The sequence below is a fragment of the Crotalus tigris genome, unplaced genomic scaffold, assembly GCF_016545835.1.
Source record: "Crotalus tigris isolate CLP2741 ecotype Arizona unplaced genomic scaffold, ASM1654583v1 scf7180000017855.1216408, whole genome shotgun sequence".
NCBI lineage: Eukaryota > Metazoa > Chordata > Lepidosauria > Squamata > Viperidae > Crotalus > Crotalus tigris.
The window spans coordinates 144,151-170,565 of record NW_024096677.1 but is presented as its reverse complement, the minus strand read 5'-3'; the positions used below and the strand labels follow the sequence as shown (position 1 = coordinate 170,565).

General features: G+C 37.1%; 1 protein-coding gene across 1 annotated transcript; it reads right to left on the bottom strand.

Annotated features, from left to right (window-relative positions):
• Positions 1–131: 131 nt before the first annotated feature.
• On the bottom strand, positions 132–25,974 carry FBXL5 (F-box and leucine rich repeat protein 5). Its single transcript, XM_039343474.1, has 11 exons — positions 25,816–25,974; positions 18,201–18,416; positions 17,506–17,601; positions 15,227–15,416; positions 14,657–14,839; positions 12,451–12,576; positions 10,956–11,104; positions 10,675–10,757; positions 8,841–9,572; positions 6,424–6,572; positions 132–2,362 (listed from the first exon to the last, which is right to left on the bottom strand). Exons 1-11 carry the CDS (start codon positions 25,897–25,899, stop codon positions 2,286–2,288), a joined length of 2,085 nt encoding a protein of 694 aa, XP_039199408.1. The 5' UTR covers positions 25,900–25,974; the 3' UTR covers positions 132–2,285.
• Between the last annotated feature and the right edge of the window lie 441 nt (positions 25,975–26,415).

Sequence of the window (26,415 nt, the reverse complement as noted above, 5' to 3'; positions counted from 1 at the left end):
TCAATGATGGAGCAACCACAACCTCAGGAGACCACAAGGTTTCTTAAATTGCAGATGGAATAAGAATTGGTAAAATCAGTCCAGTTTTAATGCTGCTGAGGTGTATTAGATGCAGGATTTTTTTTTTTTTCATTTTATTTTCAGCTGGCATTATTGAAGTATAAAACACCCCATCCCCAATCAGAGTTAATTAGGTAAGATTCTGGTCAGAGTGTAGCAGAAATAATAACTCGGAAGCCTGGAGATTACTCTCCAAAAGAATGGACAGGGAGAAGAGTTACCAAGGGAAATAGGCATACTGTAGTTGATTCAGATCCACATTTAATCCAGTGGTTCAAGGCAGCATACCCATGTTTATCCTTTAATTTTCCCGATGTAAATTGCTTTATAGTTGTGTAAAACTTTCCATCCTAGGGCAGCAAGAAATTAAACCATTGCTCCCAGGTTTTTTTGATTCTTGCATCTGAATCCTGATAGTTTCTTAGAGATACCATTGTGTCCTCATGTAGGCAAGTAAACTCTCAAATTCTGAGCATCTGTGCAAAAAGTCCCCATTCATATTTAGTGGAGGAGAATCATGTGGGGGATTCTTACCAGGACAACCACTGAATTGAATGGATCTGGAAACGGAACAGCTTTGGAATAGAATTGCTGTCTGCACTGTCTTTTTACTTGTTGATGCAAAGTATGTATATATTTCTTGTGAGTTGTTTTTAAAGTTTCTGTAAGTGCTGTTTTTAAGATACAATGTAAATCAAGGTAACTTATTAACAAAATAAACATTAGCGTACAGTACATTTATTTTCCTCCAATTGTGACACAAAAATATGGCAAAAGTACTTTCAGAAAAGTTCTTTCAAATCCTTCTACCACCTCATTTGTTGGTGGCCAAATCTGAATTCTTTTTTTTTTTTTTAGGAAAGTCACAGCTCTCAGACTGCACGTGACATGAAACCAAGCACTGTATTTTTCAATACAGGTAGTCCTTGTTTAGTAACAATAGGGTTGCTAAATGAAGCGTTAAGTAATCACAAGACTGTGACTATGCTTTGCCACTCCTCCATCCTTTGGCATTCTCTTCCCAGTGCTGGGAAAATTAGGAAAAATGGAATTAAATGTTTTTTAATTAATTCATTATTTAATTATTGCAGAGGGAGGGATTACAAGAAAGTAAGTAGACAATGAAGAATATACAACAAAAGGAATGCAGTGCTACCAGCTGTTTCTGTAGCATGCTTGGGGCTGGAAGCCACAAACAACTGGTGTATTCCTTATATGCCTGCGTACTCTCTTGTAATCCCTTCCTCTTCAATCTTCCATTCTGCAGAGGGAGAGGGATCATGCACAGGACAATGAATATGACTGTAATGGTAATCATATGACTGAGGGACACTGCAAGAGTGGTAAATGTATACCATGGTATACCATGCTGCACAAGGGAGTCAGTTAGTGAGGTCTACTTGTAAGCACATGCCACCCAACACTAGTAACAAATTCTCTTCCACCTTTTTGTATCTTCCCAGCATGCAAATTGATACAAGAAAGTTTCTTAAAATTGCAGTTTATTTATTACAGTTGCTCTTATCACAGAGAAATTGCTTCTGGGAAAATCCCTTTCAAAATTCAACATCTTTAGTATGTCTATATAGAAGATGCAGGGGATCATGGTTGCAATGCAACTACAGTTAAGCAAATACTTTGAGACGCTCACAAGATGATGTGGCAATGACAGTCACTGGCCTATTGTTAAGATAACTTTATCAGATTAACAAACTCTGATACTGATGGGAATGTTTCATTTATTGTTCCTCAAGCCTAAAATGTGAAATCAGTACTAAAAGACAGAAGGAATCTCTCTAATTCATTAAGAACAACTCTGGGATCAGAAGGTTATGGGAAAAATAACTACTTAACAATATATATTGTTATTCAAATGTGTTTCACATTTACTGAAAGATTTCTATATAAGTATGTAAGTTTTTTTATGGACTTAGCACAAAGAGAGGGGGAAAAACACCCCAAATTTAAGTGCCAAATATTAGGATGAAAGTGTTCAAGTGATTTAATAATTTCTTTTCAAAGCACAAAAAAAATTCACTTCTCACCTTCCAAATCAGTATGGAACTACACAGGTTGCTTACAATTTTCTGAATTACGGAGCAAAAGAATCCACAAATCACACTCCAAAAAGAAACAGTCAAGAACAAGATGCAAACTGTAAGTAAAGTGCATGAGAGGAAGCCTGCGGAGCTAAACGAAGTAGACAAAAAGGGTAAGGAGTTGGATCATTCACCAGAGCGGCAGCAGGCTCGGAAACCACACTGCAAGTTCTGGCATCCGCTGGCAGTTTCAGCGTGAGGACCTGTGCAAAGACAGAACAAACGTGAATGGAAGAAAAAGGGACTGGATGCAGTCTAAGAAACTGTTCTACAGAAATATCTTTGTAATTTTCTCTCTAAGGGTTTCAAGCTACACTAGCAAACTCATTTGGAGTGAAAGAGGGCTATTGGTGAATGGGGAATCTCAGATTACAGGCAATACTGGAATACACAGATTCATCCAATGTAAGTATTTTACTCCACAAAAATTAAAGGGACATTATGAATGATCACTTTCTGATGAAACTTTGTTAAGGAAACTGGACTGCACATTAAAACACCATCAAAAGTTACTTACCTCCATTTGCTAGGACTTTTTCTTTATAAAAGCATGCAATCCAATACCTGTATTACCTGACATTATAAAAACCACAGGTGTGCCACTGAATTTCAGTCAAATTTCTCTTAATGAACAAGAACAAACAACCATGTTAATCCTAGCAATGTATAGATATTTCATCTGTTGTCACAATGTAGCTCCAATCTAACGTGGTCATACTAACGTACCCTTTCTGAGTCCTTACTGAAATTATCATCAGTGTCATATTGAAGAATTTAGTAAGATTTAAAATCCTAAGTTTTGCTATTGATTTTCCATATATATTTTGCCTATAATACAATGCTGAAAGAAGTAATTTCCATACAATCAAATTACCAGAGAAAGATTGTAATTGGGTTAGAATTACGACTTTTTTTTACAAGAAAACCCATGTTTAGTAATAGTCATTCTTTTTTCAACGTTTGCTTCTTTCCCTCAAACCAGTTCAACCAAACTTAGCAGAAAGCAACTAGGATGGAGGTGGGCTGGGAGGAAAATATATAATATATATATTTTCAATATATAAAGTCGGAATAATACAGTGGAATTAAGTTTCCTTAACTAACATTCATTCAATGTCAGTTGTTGCCAATACAAACATTAAAGGAGTAGCTGTGCTAGGATGTTAGGATAAAAACAGCATCATATAAAATTTAAAATTCCTTCAAATATCAGAAAAGCTGAAGTAATAAACCAATCCTAACATCACCATTATGGAATTTTAATTACTTTAAAAATCTAGATATTGTGTAGGGCAGTGATATTTGATTCAAATATTTTGGGAATGCTTTCCACCCTGCAACAAAGGACAGCTGGAGAACCAGCTTATGATTTGCTTCTCTTGTGAAATTTCAACTGAATCATTGCAAGCATCTAGTTCTCAAGGTTTATCATTTCTTTTTGTACAAGTCTTTTAAGACTAGACTCCCACTTTCTTCTCTCTGAGAAGCTTTCATAAATGTTATATGGGAAGTGTTTTTTAGAATTTTTATCTAAAAATTCAAGGCTAAGGGATGAATTTTTTAAAAAAGGAAGTTGGTCCTCTTCCATTTCCAATTATATAACCAAAAGGATGTAATCAAACATTACTCAGCTGCAACCAGAAAGTCAGCAGCAGTAGAAATATACTTCAGTATGATCTTGCATATTCCTCATAAAGCATTAGTATTTGTGCAGCTTAGCATTCTGATTGGACCAAACATTTAAGTCCTCAAAACATTTAAGTCCTTATTTCTTCAGTTTCCTGTTGTAAGCAGTTAACAGTAGATTCAAATTTCTATACTTCATAAAATGCTGCATATGAGCCGAGGTGGCGCAGCAGTTAGAGTGCAGTACTGCAGGCCACTTTAGCTGACTGTGTTCAGCAGGTCAGCGGTTCAAATCTCACCGGCTCAAGGTTGACTCAGCCTTCCATCCTTCCAAGGTAGGTAAAATGAGGACCCAGATTGTTGGGGGCAATGTATATATATATATATATATATTATATATATATATATATATATATATATATATATATATACATATATATATATATATATACACACACACACATACATATACATTGCTTACTGGTGTACACTGCTTAGAGAGTGCTTGCACTTAAAGCGGTATATAAGTCTCATAAATAAATAAATATTATGGAATTCCTCACTATGGAAAGAGAAAATGAAAGCAGCACAAGATGTCATTATTGAAACAAATGTAAGTATAACCATTGAGAAGCATTATATCATTTGGCAAATCTATTCTGAAACACTCTTGCAGGGCAACATTTCTCATTGTGAATTTCACTTTCATGAGGTGTAAGAAGTGGTCAGTCAGGAAATTGCTTAAGATACCAACACAACCATCATACAGGAGCATTTCTGCCAAGACCATTCCCGACATGGCTTTTGGTCTGTAAGTTCAGATACTGATTCAGGCTTAAGATGATTTCAACTCTGAGCAAGAATGCCATTTTTAAATATACTTTGCACTGAAAATAAAATTGATAGTTAGAATATTACCATTAAGATACCTGGTGCTAAATTAATTAATCTTTGAAAGCAATCAAAATTAAAATATTGAGACTTCAATAGAATAGAATAGAACAGAACAGAATAGAAATCAAATTTGGAAGGGTCCTTGGAGGTCTTCTAGTCCAGCTCCCCATTCAAGGAGGGGAACCTACACCATTCCGGACAAGTGACTGTCCAGTTTTTTCTTAAAAACTTCCAGTGATGGAGCGCCCACGATTTCTGAAGGCAAGCTGTTCCACTGGTTAATTGTCTTCACTGTTAGGAAATTTCTCCTTAATTCCAAGTTGCTTCTCTCTTTGATCAGTTTCCAACCATTGTTTCTTGTCCTGCCCTTTGGAGAATAATTTGACACCCTCTTCTTTGTGGCAGCCCCTCAAATACTGGAATACTGCTATCATGTCAGCCCTATTTCTTCTTTTCTTTAGACTAGCCATGCTGGCTCAGGAATTCTGGGTATTGAAGTCCACGAGTCACAAAAGAGCCAAGGTTGCCTACCCCTGGACTAACCAAACCCAAGACCTGCAGCCATTCTTCGTATGTTTTAGTCTCCAGGCCTTTGATCATCTTAGTTGTTTTTCTCTGAACTTTTTCCAAGGTCTCAACATCGTTTTGTAGTATGGTGACCAAAACTGGTTGCATTATTCCAGGTGTGGTCTTACTAGGGTTTTATAAAGCAGTACTAATACTTTGTGTGATCTTGATTCTATGCTTGTTTATACAACCCAGGATTGCATTAGCTTTTTTGGCTGCTGCTGCACATTGCTGGCTCATAGTCAAGTGATCGTCCACTTGGACTCCAAGGTCCCTTTCACAGTTGCTGTTTTTGAGCCAGGTCTCACCTAATCTGTACTTGTACCTTTGATTTTTCCTGCCTAAATGTAAAACTTTGCTTTTCTCCACATTGAAATTCATTTTGTTGGATAGGGCCCATTGTTCAAGTTTGTCAAGTTCTTTTTGGATCCTGTGTTAGTCTTCTGTTGGCTATTCCTGCCAGTTTGGTGTCATCTGCAAATTTGGTGAGTTCCCCTTCTATTCCCTCATCTAAATCATTGATGGAGATATTGAAGAGTACTGGGCCTAAGACGGAACTTTGTGGTACCCCACTGCTTACGTCTCTCCATGTGGATGTAGTATCATTGAGGACTACTTGTTGAGTATGATTTGTCAGCCAGCTACAGATCCATCTGGTGGTGATGTTGTCTATTCCACCTTTTTCTAGCTTACCAAGAAGTAGGTTGTGGTCTACTTTGTCAAATGCCTTACTGAAATCTAAGTATACTATGTCCACAGCGTTTTGCTGGTCTACTTATTTGGTCACTTTATCAAAGAATGAAATAAGATTGGCATGATCTTTTAACAAACCTGTGCTGGCTACCAGTTATAACTTTGTCATAAAAACTTCAAAACAGGATTACATGTTACTTCTAACCTTTATAAGCACATATGCCAGAATAAGAGCAAACACAAAACTAGAGATTCTTTTTTTATAAACTGATCATCAGCCATTTGACTGAAACTAAATTATTTAATACTCCTCACAACTATGCTTCCTTAAGAAAACAGCATTAATTTAAAATAAAATTTAAATATCTACCATTGGCAAGACAATTAATTTATCAAATGTTTGTACTGTATATTGGAGGTCTCCCACTTATATAAAGGAAATGATTTTGAAGTTTGAACAAATATTTTATTCAAAAGACATTACCGTTTATGTTGTCACAGTAGTAAAAGTGTTCATGATTTAGAGAAGGGCACACCGAGACCAAATCTTGCAGACCTGCACTGGTTACTGTCTGACAACCAGAGAGATTGAGATGTTCTAGATAAGGTAGCCCACCTCCTAGAGTCAACATCCTAGGAGTAGAAAACAAAAATTAAAATCATATCAAGAACTTTCCATCCATCCAAAATATGCAAACTGTTGACCACTCAAAGCAGTCTTTCCCAATTTACTCTGGCTGTCAGAAATTCAACTGAGGAATGCTGGGAGGAATATGCAATTGTGTTGCTAAACCATTGTACCCATAAATGGCAACAGTTCCTGGGAGGTCACAAATCATCTCCTAAAGCTAATGGTCTGCAGGAGGTAAAAGTGAAAAGGGGCAACAGATTTTGGAGTGAGGGTGGGTGGGAGCAGGAACAAAAGAGTTCCAAGCAGTAGTTACATTTTAAAGATTGAAACCTGCATACATGATTGGCCTCAAAACCTATCAAGAACAGTCGAATATTTGAGATCTATGTATAGTTTAGTATTATTTCACAAATAATAGCTAACAGAGGCTTTCAAATCCTAAAATAAATTGTTCTAACCATTCTCAGCTCAACAATTTAGAAACTGCTTTGGAAACATCTATATTCCATCTGATTTGCGGAACTTGCCATCTTTTATCTTTATTACAATAGTATGGTAAAACATCTCTACCAAAAGATGACCTTAACAGCAAAGAATTAATCCCATTTCTTCTAATTGGATTAAGAGCCTTCCTTTTTCTCGCTTCTGGTGCTTACAACTGCCTAATAAGAGAAATCCTGCCCCCAGCAAAAGCACACAAGAAACAAAAAAATAAATTCAATAGCAAAGTAAGAATTTATCCCTTTCAGCGGGAGAAAATCTTTGCCTCCATTTTTGTGATCTGAAAGTTACTCTATAACAGTGATGGCGAACCGTTTAGAGACCAAGTGCCCAAACTGCAACCCAAAACTCACTTATGCATCTTCGGGTGCTGGGTGGGTATGGGCCATTGGCTGGGTGTGGCCCATTGGGTGGGCATGGCTGCGGTGGTAATGGCAGATTGGGTGGGACTAAAAGGTTCAATCAATCAATTCCAACTTTGCAAGATCTTTTTTTTTCTTCTCCAGCACCATAGTTCAAAGGCCTCAATTCTTTGGCGCTCAGCCTTTCTTATGGTCCAACTTTCACAGCCATACATTGCAATTGGGAAAACCATGGCCTGGACTATACGTACTTTTGTTGGCAGGGTGATGTCTCTGCTTTTTAGTATTCTGTCTAGATTTGCCATAGCTTTCCTCCCCAGGAGCAAGCGTCTTTTAATTTCTTGGCTGCAGTCCCCATCTGAGGTGATCTTTGAGCCCAGAAAAATAAAATCTGTCACTACCTCCATTTCTTCCCCATCTATTTGCCAGGAATTGAGAGGGCCGGATGCCATGATTTTGGTTTTCTTAATGTTGAGTTTCAAGCCAACTTTTGCACTCTCCTTCCTCACCCGCATCAAGAGGCTCTTTAGTTCCTCTTCACTTTCTGCCATTTGCTAACTTAGGTATCACCAAATAAGTCATCATTAAAAAGGCTTTGCTACTAGGCATGGACCATGCAAAAGCATCATCTAAAACCTTAACTTCCTCTTGAACTTATCATCCTCATAATCCTGAACTGCTATTACTAGACTACCTTGTGTCTGTCTCCCTGCTCAGCAATTTTTCTCCAACATATTGCCATATCTGGTGTTCCTTAGATTTCCTACTGCCATTCTATTTATGGGGACTCATGCTTTTGTTGTAGGTTCACTTTTCCAGATTCTGTGCTGATTCTGTCAGAACTACCCAGTGAGTTTGCTCAGGATGTCAGAAGAGTTATTCTGTTATGCCCAATGCCTAATCTATCTAAACAGAAGCTGCCGAAGAGCTGTTGCAATGCCAAGTCCAATGGAAAGCTGAGCTCACTGCCAGCGCTGTTCACCCACAGCTCCTAAGTACCTGATAGGCTGGTAGTAAACAAGCACTCCTATTGACTGACAAAGGGCCCATTTCATAGGCTTCAATTATTTCTATGGCTATTTTTGTCCCTGCTTGGCAAATAATCACAGTAGCTGCAAAATTGAATGCATGTCCTTGTTTGGGTCTCCTTGTCTAACCACTCTCTCATTGAGATACTATAATAAAGCCTTTGGGGATCAGATATGGATTCGTATTCTGGATTCTCTCAATGGGGAAAAAACTGATATTACCTGTTCTGGATTCTCTCGATGGGGGGAAAAAAACTGATATTGCTATTGCTCAATTGAGTTGTATGAGAAATAGAAATACCAAAGAAAGGTCCAGTGACATGCATTTGTGCTCTGGCTTTTTCAAAACAGCTATACTGACTTGCAACACATTACTTACCTGAGACCATTATCTGTTATCTGATAACATCCTGACAAACTGAGGAACTGAAGAACTCGGGCTTTCTTTTGGTCCGATTTTGCACTCTTGAGGTGTGTCAAGTCTTTCCCCTCTATCTGCCTATTAGTCCATGGTGCGTGGTTAGGTAGCCCAGGGGATGGCGGAAGTGCCTGGAAAATTTTTAATGCTGACCCAGCACAACAAAAAGAGTGGCCACAGTAGGTCAGGGCCGCAGAAGCACAATGCTGCTGTTCCTGCCAACAGAAGCTAGTCCTTAATCCAAAAATGTCTTTATTGCAGCAGGATGCAGAACAAAGGAAAGAGGAGGCTGATTCTATCACACAATCTCCTTCCAGTTTTCTGTGCTTCCACTCTGCAGCATCTTCAATATCGGCCAAATCTTTGGCATCTAACATCCAGATATAGGCAGAGTTGAAATCCTCTGATCTGACTGGTACATTCCAATGGCTTTCGTTTCCTTCTTCCTTAATCACATTTTCATTTGTTATATAATGCAGGCCACAATCCTTTTTGCTGGACTCCAAGGCAATCTCTTTGTTTTTCCACACAGTTTTCCCTCTCCTGTTTCGAAAACTTTTCTGAGATCGTACTTCGTGGGAAGACAAAATCCCTAGAGCTTTAGAAATCTTTCTTACAGCCGTATCTGTTATTCTTTCACAACCTGAGAGATCAAGATGCTGGAGACTCTTGCAGCAACCAATCCAAGACCAACTGAAACAAATAATTGTGTGGAATTAACGTTGTAATATTTATGTATTTATTTGGACAGTTTATATGGTGGATACTGACAGCTAATCGTACATTAACAATCCATCCCCAAAGCAAATATTAAAAAACTATAACAATACAATATGCAATGAAAACGTTTATCCTTTAGAATGAACATTTTCACTCTTAAATGAAAATGTAGATATGTATACTAGGAAAAAAACATATCAAATAGGAATCCTACCATGACTGTTATTTTCTAAATGAGAATCTCTCTAAATCAGCAATAATTGTTTGACTAACTTGTTGGGAAAACGTGTTACTAAGCAGGACTCTGAAAGGGAGCTCTGCAAAAGTATTGGCATCAGCAAGACTGCCTGAATTTCTGCAGCCACATCTTCCAGAATGCTCAGTGTAGTTACTCTTCAAATTACCTCCAATGATATGCACACACAAACACTTCACTGGAGCTGCCATTAAAGTGAAGGTTCATCTTTGCACATACAACTGGGGAAGGCTTTGGAAGCAGCTGTACCAAGCTTTGCGGAGGCCATTTACCCTACTGCCAACATGCTTCCCAAAACTCTCCTTTTGTTAGGGGGGAACCTCATGTTTCTCTTGCCCTGTGTGAACTCCCAATTCCATCCTGCTACTTCCTCTCCAGTCAGGCCTTGGAAGCTTCTTTTGGAAGACAAGGCTCCATCACTCTGTCCCGCTCACTGCATGCCTCCATAGGATGCACCCTGGTCCAAGGCCTGTATCCCAGGCCAGCAGCAGGAGGAAGTTGGCAAATGTCAGCTGGGCAAGGTAGAGATAGAGGGAGGAGAAAGGCTAATGAGGAGAGTTGAAGCAAACACTGCAATCCTAAATGCAGGCCAGTTGCCAAGCACCCAAGTTTTGATCATATGGTTGTGAGGGTGCTGAAACAGTTGTACTGTAACTTCATGGATTGATTGCAACCACCATTCATTCAGCACCATCTAACTTCAAATATTCTAATGGTCGTTAAGCGAGGACTATCTGTAAGTGCTGGGAATGATAACATGTAACAAAGTAACCAATCTCTCACATATACAGATCACTATTTAAAATGAAAGCTACCAACCTTTCAAATGCAGAATCAGAAATATCAGTCTGAGTGAGATCAAGATATTCCATGTTAGGACAAAGTTCCAAGATGTGTCTGACCTATATTAAAAATAGTTTAAGAAGGCTGAATTATAAAAGGAATGCAGAAAATAGCAAAACATCTTTTCGACTTGTATTTCCTTTGTATATTATTAGTTCATCTTAAATGCCAACTATAAATAATAGGTGGCACACATTTTTAAAACACATTCAGGATACTTTCACACTCTAGAGAATCACTTATTGTATATACTGTACCATTTTATTAGATATGGCCGAACTGTATGCCAGTACAATAGTTTTCACTGATGAGCCTACACGTGGCAGAATGTTATGGATTATGCCTTGAAGTAAGTTTTTCTCTTTCTGAACAATGCTGATAGCCAAAGATTCTTCTCCATTTTCTTCTATTTAAAATAAAATAAGAAGAAACATTTTAAAGTAAAAGTGAATGGTCTAAACTACTGTATTGAGAAAAAAACCTTGAAGTTTATACTTAATTGCAGTTTATTCTGCACCTGGATCAATTTGTTGTGTTTTATTTGAACTAACCAAGTCATAGCTAAATGTTAGTATTAGTCAAAGTTCAGTATTCGTATTGTACTAAGCTAGCATGTTTCAATCAGTGATACATGTACTACTAATTGTATGCAGAGACAATCTCAATGGGACATGACTTTCCTGCCTGAAAAAAACAAACAGAATTTATATACATATATTATACATACTCAAGGTGATGAACCTATCTAATAGTTCTGCCTATTTTCCTAACAACAGCCCTGTAAGGTAGGTTGGGCTAAGAGAGAGTAACTGGTCCAAAATCATTCAGCTGGCTTTCATGCCTACAGGAGGACTAGAACTCATTATCTCCTGGTTTCTAGGCCAGCACCTTAGGCCAGGGGTCCCCAACCCCTGGGCCACAGCCCACTGAGCCATGGCCAATTCAGAACCAGACTGCACAAATGGTGGATGGTGCGCGCAGCTCCACTTGTGTGAATAGCAGATGCTCATGCATGAAGCTCCATTTGTACAAGTGGAGGGTGCCATTTGTGAGCGGTGGGCACATGCATGCACCTCTTGTGCAATGGAGCTGCGCACAGGCACACCTGCCACTCTCCCCCCTTCCCCCCGGCCAGGCCACCAAACCTGAAAAGTTGGGGCCCGCTGTCTTAGCCACTGTACCAAACTGGATTTCTAACACATAGCACAAACCCAAAATCAAACAATTCACATTATACTAAGCCTTAAAGTGTGAACCTGACCATGGTATCAAACTGCAGTTAAACAAAAATTTGCAAAACTTTTGTTTTTATTTGCAGAAAGGATGGTCATTATAGATCATTAGCATCATTGTAATCTAACCTTCTCTAATCCTTCCAGATACTGTATATTGAGGCTAAAATTTCCAGAATTTCAAACTGGTGTGAGTATGCAAATTCTGGGAACTGTTGATTTAACACAGGAAAAATTCAGGCTAGGAATAGCTGATCTAAAGTATGGTTTGCCAAGATAAATCTTACTTAATGTCAACCTCACCTAACTGTTGCTGGCATCAGCTTTTTGAAATGGACCAGGTAAGGAAATGTGGCAGAGCATGTAGCCATTCCAAAACAGACACCATACATAAGATCAATATTCCAGCTGGAATTCTCACCACTGGTCATTTTTGTGGAAGTGAACTATAAGGTTAAAGTACAATGCGCAATGTTCAAATCTTTGGGACAGACAAAACTGAAGAAGGCAGACAGCTCACCAGATTCATCTATATCAGCATCTTCATCCCATTCGTGAAAAGCCTGAGTTTCATCTTTCCTGTTTTTCACCCATTCTTCGTCTGGCTCCGTATCAAGATCACCTGGTGGGCCATGGGACCAATTTCCTGATTAGTCAATGAGAAATTTAATTCATTAAAGAAGCCTTGGCATTTTGTCTAGAACCAAGAGCAGATCACGGATGTGTAAAAGGGTCATAGAAGGCTAAAAATCTGCATACTGCTTTCTTATCTTTACAGGTTTTTCAAGTAATACATGCAAAATTGGAGTAGCGCAATATCTTTCCAGACTATAAAACTTTAGTGGCTGAATCATCCCCAAATAATTCCCAGACACAGTGCACACTCAACCCTTAAGTTGCTAGAAACAGATAAAGAGCTTCCTGTCTATCAGAAAATGTTAATATTTTTTAGGTTTGTTGTTAGAGATTAAAACAAAAGGGGTGGGGGATAAAGAATCTCAATAAAGTAGCAAATATCTACTTAGTTCAATAAAGATCCATATCATTTTCATATAATTAAAAAGGGAATAGACTGGGTTTTAAAACTCCTAAATTTATAAATGCTGTATTTCAAAAGCAGGGGTTTTGTCTAACTTAAGGTCATTCAACTCATATTGGCTTATAGTTTTCTACATGTATTACTGAAGATAATACAGTGATCTGTATAGGTCCAAGTCTAGAGAGTTTAGCAAATCCAAGTTTGACAATTACTAATTTTCACACTGTTAAACCCTAAATATTTAGATCAACTCATCATTATCATTTTAGCCATTGTCTATCCACTGCAGGATGAAGGCCTTTTCCTATTGTTTCCAACTAATATCATTCTGAGCTTTCTTTTGCCAATTGGGCCCACAATACTTGCTGATGTTGTCGATTCATCTTGCTTTAGGTTTCTTTTGTGGATGCTTTTTATCAAGTGGGATCCATTCTATGACTGCCTTTGTCTACCTGCCATCAGTTCTTCTTGCTCTGTGACCAGCCCATTTCCATTTCAATTCTTTTACTCGCTTGATGATATTGTATACTTTCCTTTGTTCTCTATTCCATGTGCAGGTCTTTCTACCTCGTCTTGTAATGCCGAGTATGTATCTTTCCATGGCTCTTTGGGCCACTTGTAACTTTTCTATCGATTGTGTGGTTAGTGTCCATGTTTTACCAGCATATCTTAGAGCAGGTAGCACACACTAATCAAAAACTTTTCTCTTCAGGCATAGGGGGAGGTTATTCTTAAAAAGTATGCTTAGCTTGCCGAAAGCCTGGCAACCACATTTAACACGCCATTCAATTTCCTTTGAAGAAATATTTCACAAACTAGATTGGGCAAAAAATGGAATAAAAATCAATGGCACCTATTTAAATCACTTAAGATTTGTAGATGATGTTGTTCTCTTCTCACAAGACCCAGAAGACCCATAAAGATACATACTAGAGCTGCACAAAATAGGAGAACCATTTGCCTTAAAAATAAATCTGAAAAAGAGCCAAGTTATGTTTAATAAATTCACCAAAGGAAAAAAAAAAATCTGGAGAAGAACTAGACCTAGTAGACCACTACATATACCTCAGCCAATGGATCTCAATGGAAGGTGATACAAGAAAAGAAATTGAATGACATATTAAATGTGGTTGGCAGACATTCGGCAAACTGAGCATAATTTAGATCAACTAGATAACATTAAACAATGAGATACACAAAGGAAATACAGGCAGTCCTCATTTAACAACTGCAGCGATGTGACATGGTCATTCTGTGCATCATCATGTGACCACATGATGCAGCTGCAACTATTAGGCAAATTCCTCAGTTATGAAGAGTGATGTGACCATGACTTGTGACTTCCTGCTGGCTTCTCTATTAACTTTGCTTGTTAGAAGCCAACTGTGATGATTGCAAATGTGATCCTGTGACTGTAGGACGCTGCAACTATGCAAAAAAGCACGCTGATGGCCAAGCACTCAAATCGCAATCACATGACTGTGTGTACACTGTGACGACTGTAAGCTCAAGGCAAATAAGTATAAATCTACTTTTTCAGCGCTATTGTACATTAATCAACTAGTTAATCTGTACAACATAATAATGCTTAGTCATAGAAGTTTTTTTAATCAAGTTTAAATAACTACAAATTACTAGGAATACTAATTAGGGCTGCTAAACAAAGGTTGAGCGTGCAGCCTCTTACCTCTAGCCCAATGCACAGGATAAAGGTGTTTCCAGAGAAATCCTGTTTTCGCTAACTGTGACCATTTAGTGCTGACTTGACTACATCGGCATAATTCTTGAGGGCTAAGGTAGCTAAAAATAGTCAGCATCACCTCAGAAGGTAGATGAACAATGCTGGTGGCTTGTCCTGGTTCTTCAGTTTCTGAAAAACAGAAGTCACTCTACAGACACAAATGCTTGAGAAGTTGGTCAATCTTAGCAGAATTCAGCTCTAAAGAGGTACTTCTAGAACTGTGGCAAAGAGAATGCTGTTGACAGGTGGGGGGAGAGATTTTTTTAAAAGGCTATTTTTGGAATTATACACCCAACTACTCATTCACAGCTACTTTCATTTTAAGGGCAGTAATGGAATTCAGCCAGTTCGCACCAGTTCAGTAGAACTGGTAGCTAAATTTTGTTGAGTTTGGAGAACCGGTTAAATGCACACCACTTCCGGAAATCTGTTCTAGGCCTCAGAGGCCCAGGCCTGCATCCATGCAGAGAAGCAGTTGTTCAGGGATTTGAATCCCACCACTGTTTAAGGGCTTACCATGATCTGCTTTTTCATCCACAGAATATTTAAAAACTTTCTGGAGTTCTTCTGCTTGATTCCACAGACTAATCCCTCTACGTATTTCTGCTGCAGTTTCCTTCTGTGAGCAGTGTTGTGCAATTACTTTCTTTTTTATGTCTTTCAGTTCTTCATAGGTAAAATATTCCATCAACATTGGCTGGAAAACCTAAGGGATAACTATGATCACTATTTGAACATCAGTTCTAACTTACATTATACACTACATTTTTTCCTTACATTTAGAAAGTTATGGGCTTTTGGTGAATACAAATATTCTTTACATTTTAAAAAAAAACAATGATGAATTCAGGAATCATGCTTGTTGCACAAAATCCAAATCTAATGATCAAAGCTGATTTCAAAGGAAAAAAAATTGACAAATAAACATGTAAAAATGGAAAAACTATACATATCAACATGAATAGTATCAAAATAGCAAAAAAATATTAAAAACAATAATATATCTCGAGAATTCAATTACATCTAAGTCTTTAAAAAAACTGCTAAAGTGCAAGTTTTAAAAAAATTATATACTTTATTTATACTACCATGACAAGCATACCACAAACACACAAACATGGAGAATGTAAGCAGGTATCACAGGGTACACAGTTTTGCAGATTTAGTATTTGTAGAGATATTAAAAATTTATTTAAAGTATGTTCTAATCTTTTTAAAAATATTAAATGTTACTCTTTTAAAAAAATAGTTCAGATCAACGCATTTCTTTTGAGCAGCATTTCAAAATATTTATTGTATACCACCCAGAGATGGACTTATGTGAGATGGATGGCTATATAAAATAATGAATAAACAATTTTCTAATGTTATCAGAACTCAACTACAGGTAGTCCTCAACTTAAATCATTCATTTAGTGACTGTTTAAAGTCACAATGACAATGAAAAAAGTGACTTATAACTGTTTTTCACATTTACAACCATTACAGCATCCCCATGATCAAAATTCAAATGCTTGGCAACTGGTTCATATTTATGATGGTTGCAGTATCCTGATCACCTCTTGCGACTTTCTGACAAGCAATGTCAATGGGGAAGCCAGATTCACTTTGCAATTACGTAACTAACTTAATGGCAGTGATTCACTTAACAACTGTGGCAAGAAAATGGGGCAAAAGTCATTTAACAACTGTCTTGTTTAGCAAGAGAAATTTTGGACTCAATTGTGTTGTAAGTCGAGGACTACCTGTAGTTAAATAAACATTGACCATTTTTAATCTTTTGAAGCCAAGTTTGGAAGCTATAGCAATTTTAAGGGGCAACACACAAATGAATAAATCAAATGTTTATCTACAGTTCTGTCCCAAAGATGTAAAGCAGTCCAATGAAAATGAGAAGTGTTGGCAAACACATATACCTGCCTTATTTAAACTCAATGGAACAGCACAACTATGTCATACTAGCAGTAGTCAGTAGAATACCCAGAGTAAGATGAGGAAAAGAAAAAGAAATAGATGCAAGCTTTTCTTTTGCTTAGCAAGGTCTGCTAGTAAAAATTCCAGTTCTGGACCGCAATACTGGAATGATTTAACCTTTATTATTAGAATATTTTTAAATCCTGCCAGTGTACAAGAAACAAACATCTGAGGGCAGCTTGGTCTTACAGAACTTCCATTTGTAATATGTGTTCTTAACAACTCTGAAATATATTTTGAGTCTAGTTTTTATATGAAGACTGTAAAATTTAATTAGCATTAAAGGCCCCCAAAAAAGAATTATCTTTTAATTTAATTAAAAGAATTTTAAAAATTGGATGTGCTTCATATTAATATTTCATAAATTGATGGAAGGTAATTCTATTTTGTTCCTATTTACAAGAGCAATATATCTGCTTATGTACACAAGTAGTTTAAGCTATCTCTGCTCTCACTGTGGAGGTTTTCCTTAATTCAAATGACCAATCCAATGACAAAGGAAAATTATTTCAAATGTCACAGAAGAGACTGAGAAGGAAACACAAGGAACCCGAAATATTTCACACTGTGAAATCCTATGGGGCTAAGGACAGGACTTGGGGATAAGTTTTCTGAAACCCCAGGATTTTTTCAGCTGAAGTTACTTTCTCAGTTTAGTGAGTGCATTCAAGAAAGGGCAGAAATCATGAAGCAGCATTTTTTTTAACATATAAATCTTTCTTTTTATAAAAAATAATGATGACTACACACTATTCACTCCAAATGTTAAAAATAAAGGAAACATTTCTCAAAACATTTAATCATTCCCTCAAACCACTCACCTCCTCTTCCTCTTTCATGTGAGGAAGGAAATCTCTGGTAAAAGCTTCCAATCGTTCCTTTAGCTGTTTCGCATAGTTGAGCTGCTCATATTCATTCTGAAAATTAGTTTTCAAATTCATCAAAGAACTATGTGCCACTTAAATTATAAATATGTATGATCTACTTATTAAATAATACTTTACATTTAAAGTATTAGATCATAAAACTTTTAAGACAAAAATAAATAGTGGAGTTGGATTTCAAATATTTAGTAATGCAATTTACTCCACGGCTTTTTCAATTCTAATTTTAATCTATCAGATATACAAAACTGGGAAGCACTGTGACGTTTGCTTTTTTTAAAATTATGTTTGCTATCAAAGTGAACACAAAAAAGGGGTTTTTTAACACATTTCTTGTGGCTTAACCAAATGAGCTAGGAACACATTCACCAAATTTAAAAATCAAAGGAAATTTTCAACATAACATTTTTGGATAAAAGTTATATATTAACTTATATGTTAACTATGTTCTCTTCTGAGTATATTACAGCAGAAAACAAACACTATGTTTCCTTCACAAAACTGTATCTATCAATGAAAATGATAGTCTCTGTTTTTATAATTAAGTATCCACATGCAATATTGATTGATACTGCTTTCTTAGGACTATTCTTCAATCGATTTTACTCATGCCAAAAATCAAACAAACTCACCTTTACATTTTTCAATCCTTTCTCAAAGAGGCTAAGCATCTCTGACAACTTATTGTCTGAATGTACATTATATACAGTTTGGCTACGTTGCTGAAGTAAACCAATGATGTATTCATTTTCAATCTGCTCGTGCATTTTAAACTCTTTAAATGTAGCATATAATGATTGGAGGAGAGCTCGGAAATCATTGTTGTTGGAGAAATTTGTCTTAGAAAGCTGAAAAAAATAGAGGGTTGCACATTAGACATTTGCGTTTTATTTGAATTAATTTTTAAGAAACTAATTCTAAGAAGGTATTCATTCGCCAACTATAAATTCCTAACTAAATTTCAACTTCTGCAGTTTTATCCAGCTCTGCTTAAAATTATTTTAGGTATTATTTTTAAATGTTAAAGGTATATGTTATATACTGAAAAAATCAGATTTAACGTCAATAACATTTACCTATAATTTTAATTCATATAAAGTACTTTATTTAACTCAAAGGTGCTTTTTCAAAAGGCAACTGGATTGTTTTTCCTTGAGGAGGAAGGAGGAAACATTCCACTTCTCATCCAAGAAGCTTCATCAGTTCTGATGGTGGGGGGATGGAAGGATAGCTTCTAATAGGATGGGGGGGGGGGAAGGACTGTATTTCTTTGCAGTCATCTGGTTGTTAGCACTCTGTCTGAGAGCTGTTGAGGCCATTTGGCACAGATAAACCCCCAAGTGGCCTCAACAGCTCTGAGAAGGAATGCTAACGACCAGACGACTGCTAAGAAAGACAATTCTTCCATTCCATCCCTCATCCTATCAAAACCTATTCTTCCATCTCCCCACGATCCAGTCTCAAATATCCGTACCTATATTCTATCCCACCATCAGAATTGATTCAGTTTCTTGGATGAGAAGTGAAACATTTTCTTCTTCCTCAAGGAAAAAACAGTCCAATTGCCTTTTGAAACAGCACCTTTGAGACAACTATGACCTGGATGACTGAGAATCTCCACAGACATTTACTTTATTTAACATTTTTCCATTCATGATAGCTAAAAAGCAGAACATTCAGGAAGCACTAAAAAATGAAGAAAAAAAATGAAAACAGTGTTTCATGGTCATAAACAAACATTCTAAAACATTTTTTTTCAGTCTAGATATTATGATTAAGTCTTCTCAACTAGGATTGCAGACTTTTAATTTGAAATACTTAATCTTTTATTTGAAAGTAATTATTCAATCCGTAATTATATGCCAGGGTCTTCAAACTTGGCCCTTTTGTGACTTGTGGACTTCAAGTTCCAGAATTGCTCAGCCAGCGTGCCTGGCTGAAGAATTCTGGAAGTTGAAGTCCACAAGTCATAAAAGGGCCAAGTTTGAAGACCCCTGGTATATGCTATAAGTATAATTTATGTATTCAGAATAAATTTTGAACATGAAAAAGGCATGTTATTCCCATGTATTCTGAGAACACACTTTTAGAGGTACCTGTTTATCAAGTTTACAATTATGCAGACATATTCAGAGTTCCATCATGAGCAACTGCAGTTTAATCAACTAGGTACCTTAATTTATAGAACTTTTAAAAACCAATAATTTTAAGTTTGTTTGAAGGAATATAGCTACTAGATTCACTCCAATCCACTGTAGTGTTGTCTGGTGACACTGGAGAAGTTTACATACATTTCACTATGGTAAACATTACACACCCATCCATTTGGCCAATTTTTTAGCTGGTATAATGGCACTCAGCTTGATGTATCATATTAAGTTGATGCTCCCAAAAATCCTAAGAATGCTGAAACAATGCAATTCCAAAGCAATTGTTTTAGATTAGCAGTATCTTGTCAACAATTCTACTACCAAAAACAATACAATCTTCCAAACTGAGTGTTTTATTTGCGCCCATATTTAGTCTAATACAGATGCTTGAAGAAAAGCAAAAGTTCAATTTCTTATTTAGCTTGAAGATCAATATTCTCCAACACTTCTTTCACTGGAAGTGTCAGTGAAATAAATCGGGTGTTTTACTTACTCCCACAAGTAAGCAGATAAACTGCTGCCCCAATTTTTCCAGAGGACTTGGCTACTTTAATATTTCAGGGAAGGTTGATAAGGTAAAATATTTGGGGGTCACATTATCTGCTTCCAATGCAAAACTGTATAAAAATAATTATGAAAAGCTGTGGATGGAGGTACAGAAGGATTTAAAAAATTGGAACAATCTACAGTTATCCCTTATGGGTAGAATTGCAGTTATCAAGATGAATGTCCTGCCAAAGTTTATTTTTTTGTTTCAAATGTTACCTATTTTAAAGAATGAACGTAATTTAGATGAATGGCAAAAAAGTATTAATAAATTTGTTTGGGCAGGGAAAAAACCAAGGGTGAAACTTAAAATAATGCAAGATTTTCGTGAGAGAGGTGGACTCAAGGTACCAAATATGAAATTGTATTATGATGCTGTAGTATTAACATTGATCAGCGACTGGGTGAATTTAACAAATATAGAAATACTTCATTTGGAAGGTTGGGACTTACTTTTTGGATGGCATGCCTATTTAATATTTAATAAAAAAGTGGACTGGGTTTTTAAGTCTCATATTATAAGAATCTCTTTGCTTAGAGTGTGGAGAAAGTATTATAAAAGTGACTTCAAAATACCATTATGGGCTATACCTCGGCATGCCATAGAAGGCATAAGGAAAGGGGTTAATATGGACATGGTCTCTTATGCACAGTTACTTAGATGGGATGGCCAAGATTGGCAGTTAAAATCTTTGGAAGAATTAACGCATGAAAATTTAACTTATTCATGGTTCCAATACAGACAAATAGTGGACAGATGGAAGATGGATTGTAAAATGGGCTGGCTCAGAGAAGATGAAGTTCTTTTAAAACAAGTAAGAGATCAAAGGCCAACCCATATTAAGAGAGTTTATGGGGTTTTAGTGGAATTGGACTCAGAACCTGAATTAGTTAAAGATTGTATGATTAAATGGGCACAGAATATTGGTGAAACGATTTCAATGGATACCTGGGAACTTATTTGGATAAGAAATGTTAAATTCACACAAGCGCAAAATTTAAGAGAGAATTTTTATAAGATGTTTTATAGATGGCACCTTGATCCAAAGAAAATGTCCATTATGTACCCTAATCTGCAGCCGAAATGCTGGAGATGTGGACATTTGGATGCTACTTATTATCATACTTGGTGGACGTGTAAGCATATAAAAGCTTTTTGGATTAAGATATGGTGGAATATCCAAAGAATTTTTAAACGGAGGGTAAAATTTACTCCGCAATTATTTTTATTAGGTATTGTTACTGATTGTGATGCTAAGGAGGTTATATTGATGTTAAATTTGATTACAGCCGCTAGGCTGTTAATAGGGCAATATTGGAAGAAGGAATCCTTGCCTACTTTGCAAGAGTGGTTTCACAAAGTTTCGTATCTGGCAGAAATGGCAAAGATTTCGGCTTTTTTAAAGGAGCAATCTCAAGAGAAATTCTTTGCAGTATGGGAAAAATGGATAAATTTCATACAATATAATTTGGATATGGAAAAATATCATTTAGCTTTTTTATAACTTGTAATGATTGTTTTTTCTTTTTTTCTTTCTTCCTTTTCTCTTTATGTATTATTACTATATATATATATATATATATTTTTTATATATATGTTCTATTTTTCGTCTACTTTTTTTTTTCTTTCTCTCTCTCTTTTCTTTTCCCTTTTTTTTCTCTCTTTCTTAGTATATATTATTCATTTTAAAGCTTATGTTATGCATATTATTATTACATATATTATTATATATATTATTATTATGACCTTTATTATTTTTATTAATTATCTTATAAATTGTAAACGTTATTTTTTAAAATTTGTTAAATAATCCTATATTCAGTTCTGGGAAGTCGGGGGGGGAGGGTGGGGTGGTTTGGGAGGGGGGGATGTTTATTTGTAAAATTTTTGAAAAATTTCAATAAAAAAAAAAAAAAATATTTCAGGGAAGGATGAGTTATCTACCCAACATGCTTTGTGAAATAGTCCTGTCAAATACCAAAGGTGCTTTTTCATGAGGCAAATGGACTTTTTTCCTCTTTGAAGACGTTTTGCTTCTCATCCAAGAAGCTTCTTCAGCTCTGAAAAACAACTGAATAAGCTTCTTTGATGAAATACAAAACGTCTTCAAAGAGGAAAAAAGAAAGTCTTGTTGCTTTGTGAAAAAGCTCCTTTGGGATAACCATAACTTGGATGACTGAGAATCTCCATAGACATTTAATCCTGTCAAATGTTTTACGAAGCCTAACAAATGGAACAAATCACCAAACCCTCATTTTTAGAACATGGACAGATCAAAAAATTAAATCGATGTACATATTGTTTTCTATTATTAGCAATTTTCATAGTTACATTGCAGAACAAAAAAAATAAGTTTTTTTCAGGTGATAGAAGTGACCTTAAGGCCTGGCACACACTATGCATCCACTTTCTACATTTGTGTTTTGATAATGGCGAGTTATATGCAACGCCATCAGCAATATCAATTTTATTTGGTGCTGAAACTGCTCATTCAAGTACTTCCACATGCCATTCTACCTGTACAAACTCTTTTAAACTAGAAATCAATTCAATAAACTTAAACAGGATTTAAGTGCACTGTTCAATAACATTCTTCTCTACAAAAACATGAAATTCTGAAAGCTGAGAACTTTTGCAATTATATTAGCTTAATATATATTTCTCCATCTTCATCAGGCTTTTCTCATTATAGATTTAATTTTATGACAAAGATGATTTTTGAGGCATACACTGCTGACCCCGATCCACACATACGATCAAGGTTCCTTGCATACATAGCACAAGACAATCTTAAGCAAACTAAGAGAGGTGTTTTTAGTAAGCCAGCTTCTTTTTTTATGGGTGGACAGGTCTAGAAAGGCATTGTGCAAGCCTGACCATGTCCCAGGATATGAGTCAGCAGAAAAGCAAAGCAGTTTACTGGATCCAGAAATACAGTGCCTTGAGTGGAAAACCTTATCTCTTTTTCAGGAATGGAGAAGAGGACAAAACTTAAAACATTAATTTCTCTTTGGGCAACCTCAAAGTGATACCCGACAGACAACGCTCCAAAGATCTCGGGTCCCCTTTTGCTTCGACAGAGCAGAGGAACTCTTCCTTGGATCAAAGGCACAAACAAGCAACTCAGATCCCAAATGTGTTTTTTCATGAGGCAGTTGGACTTCTTGCAGAGAAAGTACCTTTTGAGATAATTATGACCTGGATGACTGAAAATCTCCAAATGCAACTCAGATAATTCTCTTTCCTGAAGCATATTATATAGGTTTTGGTTTCTTTTTTAATCCTGCTTTGTCTACCAAAAGGAGCTAACCAGTCATTCCCTTCTCTCTCTCACCATACCTGAATATTTTTTCCTAAAAATTAAGTGATACTATTTTCAACCGCATTTTTAATTTTAAGCATACTTTGGTATTGCCACAGTAAACTAACTTAAGTTTCAATGACTCTTTCTGTAAGGATCTACTTCAGCTAGCCACCCAAGAAAGCAGAACTCTTGAAACAGGCATTGTCTCAAAAGGAACTTTTATTAGGGATTAGTGACAGTAGGGAAGTCAAGGTGAGGTCTGCAGAAAAGCCTGCTTAAATGGTATAGTTAACCTAGCAATCTTCCTCCTCCCACCAAAGTCATAGTGTCCATTTGAAATCCAGCCAATCCACAGGTGGTACAATGTTTGGGTAACTGACACAGTTGGTCTGCATCTCAAGGTCTTCTCCAGGTCTTCTCCAGTTTCGTTTCTCCATAGTTGTCTCCCTGATAAGAGACACAGTCTTTTCTCAAGTTGATAGAGGCAGGAGAGGAAAAGCAGAAAGCGAAAGTTATCCCAAGCAAAAGCAAACTCCCCTCCCCCAGCACAATGGCAGGCCCCAAACAAGAGCACATACATAGGGAAAACAATAAGTATTTGAGGACCTGACAGGGTCTAATATCTGGAATTTACTTTGTGCCTTTCATAATTTTCTTTTAAAATATAAATGTCCTGTGGAATGTCCAGTAATCCTGATCTTGTACTATAGATTAAAATGTAGACTCATATCTCCTCTAGGTAAGTAAATAGATATTTAAAGGCAGATGTGACATCTAACCCCTTTCTAATAATGATGTCAAAATACAATGTAACTGAATATTATCTGCTTAACCAAGTTAATCTGTAAGTGCAAAACAAAATAATCCTTTATCACCTTCAAGAAAAACAAACACTTAGAATATAACTTTTCACAGACTACAGTTTACTTCAAGACACACCAGATTATGGTACAAATATGTCTTTCTCCAGCTGCATTATTTCCATCTGCAGAAAGGTTGAATCACTCAAACCTAAAACTCCTTTATAGATCAAGAACTGGTTCCTTAATTTTTCCAATTTGTATCTCTGTCCAAATGTCTAATTTCTAGCTTTGTAAATTGATTTTAATTGATGATAACAAAGAGATCATGTTTCATGTACTATATATTAATTACAGCCACAGATTTCAGAGGATTGCTCTTGTTCTGTTCTTCCAATTTTTGCATTCAGTCAAGATCTTGAAAAATGATAAAAACGTTAAGTTTTTAAGGTCATTACTACTTGCAGCAAAAAATGACAAAAAAAAGAGACCAGGAGAGAAAATCCATTAAATGCTTGACTCCAATTCATATTCAGTTGAATTGCCCTGTTTTGTATCTAATATTTGTGCCAAACAAAAGTTCAACTACTCCCACATTTAAAAGGCTTATAAGGCAGCATCCGGCAAGTGAGGGGAGCAACCTCTTCAGTTGCCTCTGGATTTAACTCAGTTTACCTCAACAGGCAAGTATAGCTTTGCATTTTCAGCTCCTTAAAGGACTTTCTTAACCTTAGGAAATTTAAGATGGGTGGACTTCAATACCGGTAGTAGGTTGACTCAGGCCTTCCATCCTTCTGAGATCGGTAAAATGGGGACCCAGGTTGTTGGGGGCAATATGCTGACTCTTTAAACTGCTTAGAGATTGTTGTAAAGCACTATGAAGCAGTATGTAAGTCTAAGTACTATTGCTAATTCCCAGAACCATCTAGCAGGGAGCTGAAGTTGACCCATCTTCTAACTCAGGGGTTTTCAAACTTGGCCCTTTTATGACTTGTGTGCCTGGCTGAGGAATTCTGGGAGTTGAAGCCCACAAGTCATAAAAGGGCCAAGTTTGAAGACCCCTGTTCTAATTGCTGGAGTTGAGAAATACCCCCTTAAAGGAATGAACAAATACAAGCCATGACAACTAAGAGTTAAAGAGATGGGCAAGGAGTGGGGAACCCAGAGACATTGGGCCAGTTATTCCCCCCACAGGAGAATAAACCTTTCCTTCCTGGATTCAAAGAAAAAAACCAATATCTCTAAACGCAGAAAAGCAAGAAGACGGAGAACTACGTCGCGCGCAAGACATCAACCCAACTGCGCAAGCGCAGTTATCTCCTTTTGTGCGCAGACTCACTATCTCCATCCCGCCGGCCGAGGCCGAGGAGCGGGGGTGTGTCGCAGCGCCTGAAATAAGGCGGCGGTTGCAGCAACTCCCACGACGCCCCTCAGTCCCTTCCCTACCTTATCGCAGTAGAGCCCGACGAGCTGCTTCATCCGCCAGTGCGGGGCGGTGAAAACATCCACCTCCTCCGGGAAGGGAGCCATCTTCTCTCCCCCATAGACAGCGACGTCCACTCCCTCAGCCGCACTCCAGCGATGAGCATTGGCGGCCTACTATGCGCACGCGTCCCGGGCGGAGGCGGCGCAAGCGCCGACACCCCCAGTCCTCCATCACGTGAAGGGAGGAGAGCGCCTTTTACCTAGAGAGGCATTTCCGGGCCGGGAGGCGGCCATTTTTAAATGCCTTGTAAAGACCAGGCATTTTGTAGAACTAGGAAGCGTGTAATTTGAGTGTCTTGTATTGCGTGACATCCTAATACGCTTCAGCCAGGTGGCAAGTTTACAGGAGATCTAACATGGCCGTCTGGCAGACAGGAACCCTAAATTATGAATGGACTGGTTTGGGGGTCTGTCCCATGTCCCGCATAAAGCACAGTCTTTTCCAACCTTGGCAACTATTAAGATGTATAGACTTCAACTTCCAGTGATTTTCCTCCGTTTTTAAAATCTCCATTTTGGGTCTGCATGTTGGGTCTCTAACTGAAATAAAGTAATTGATGG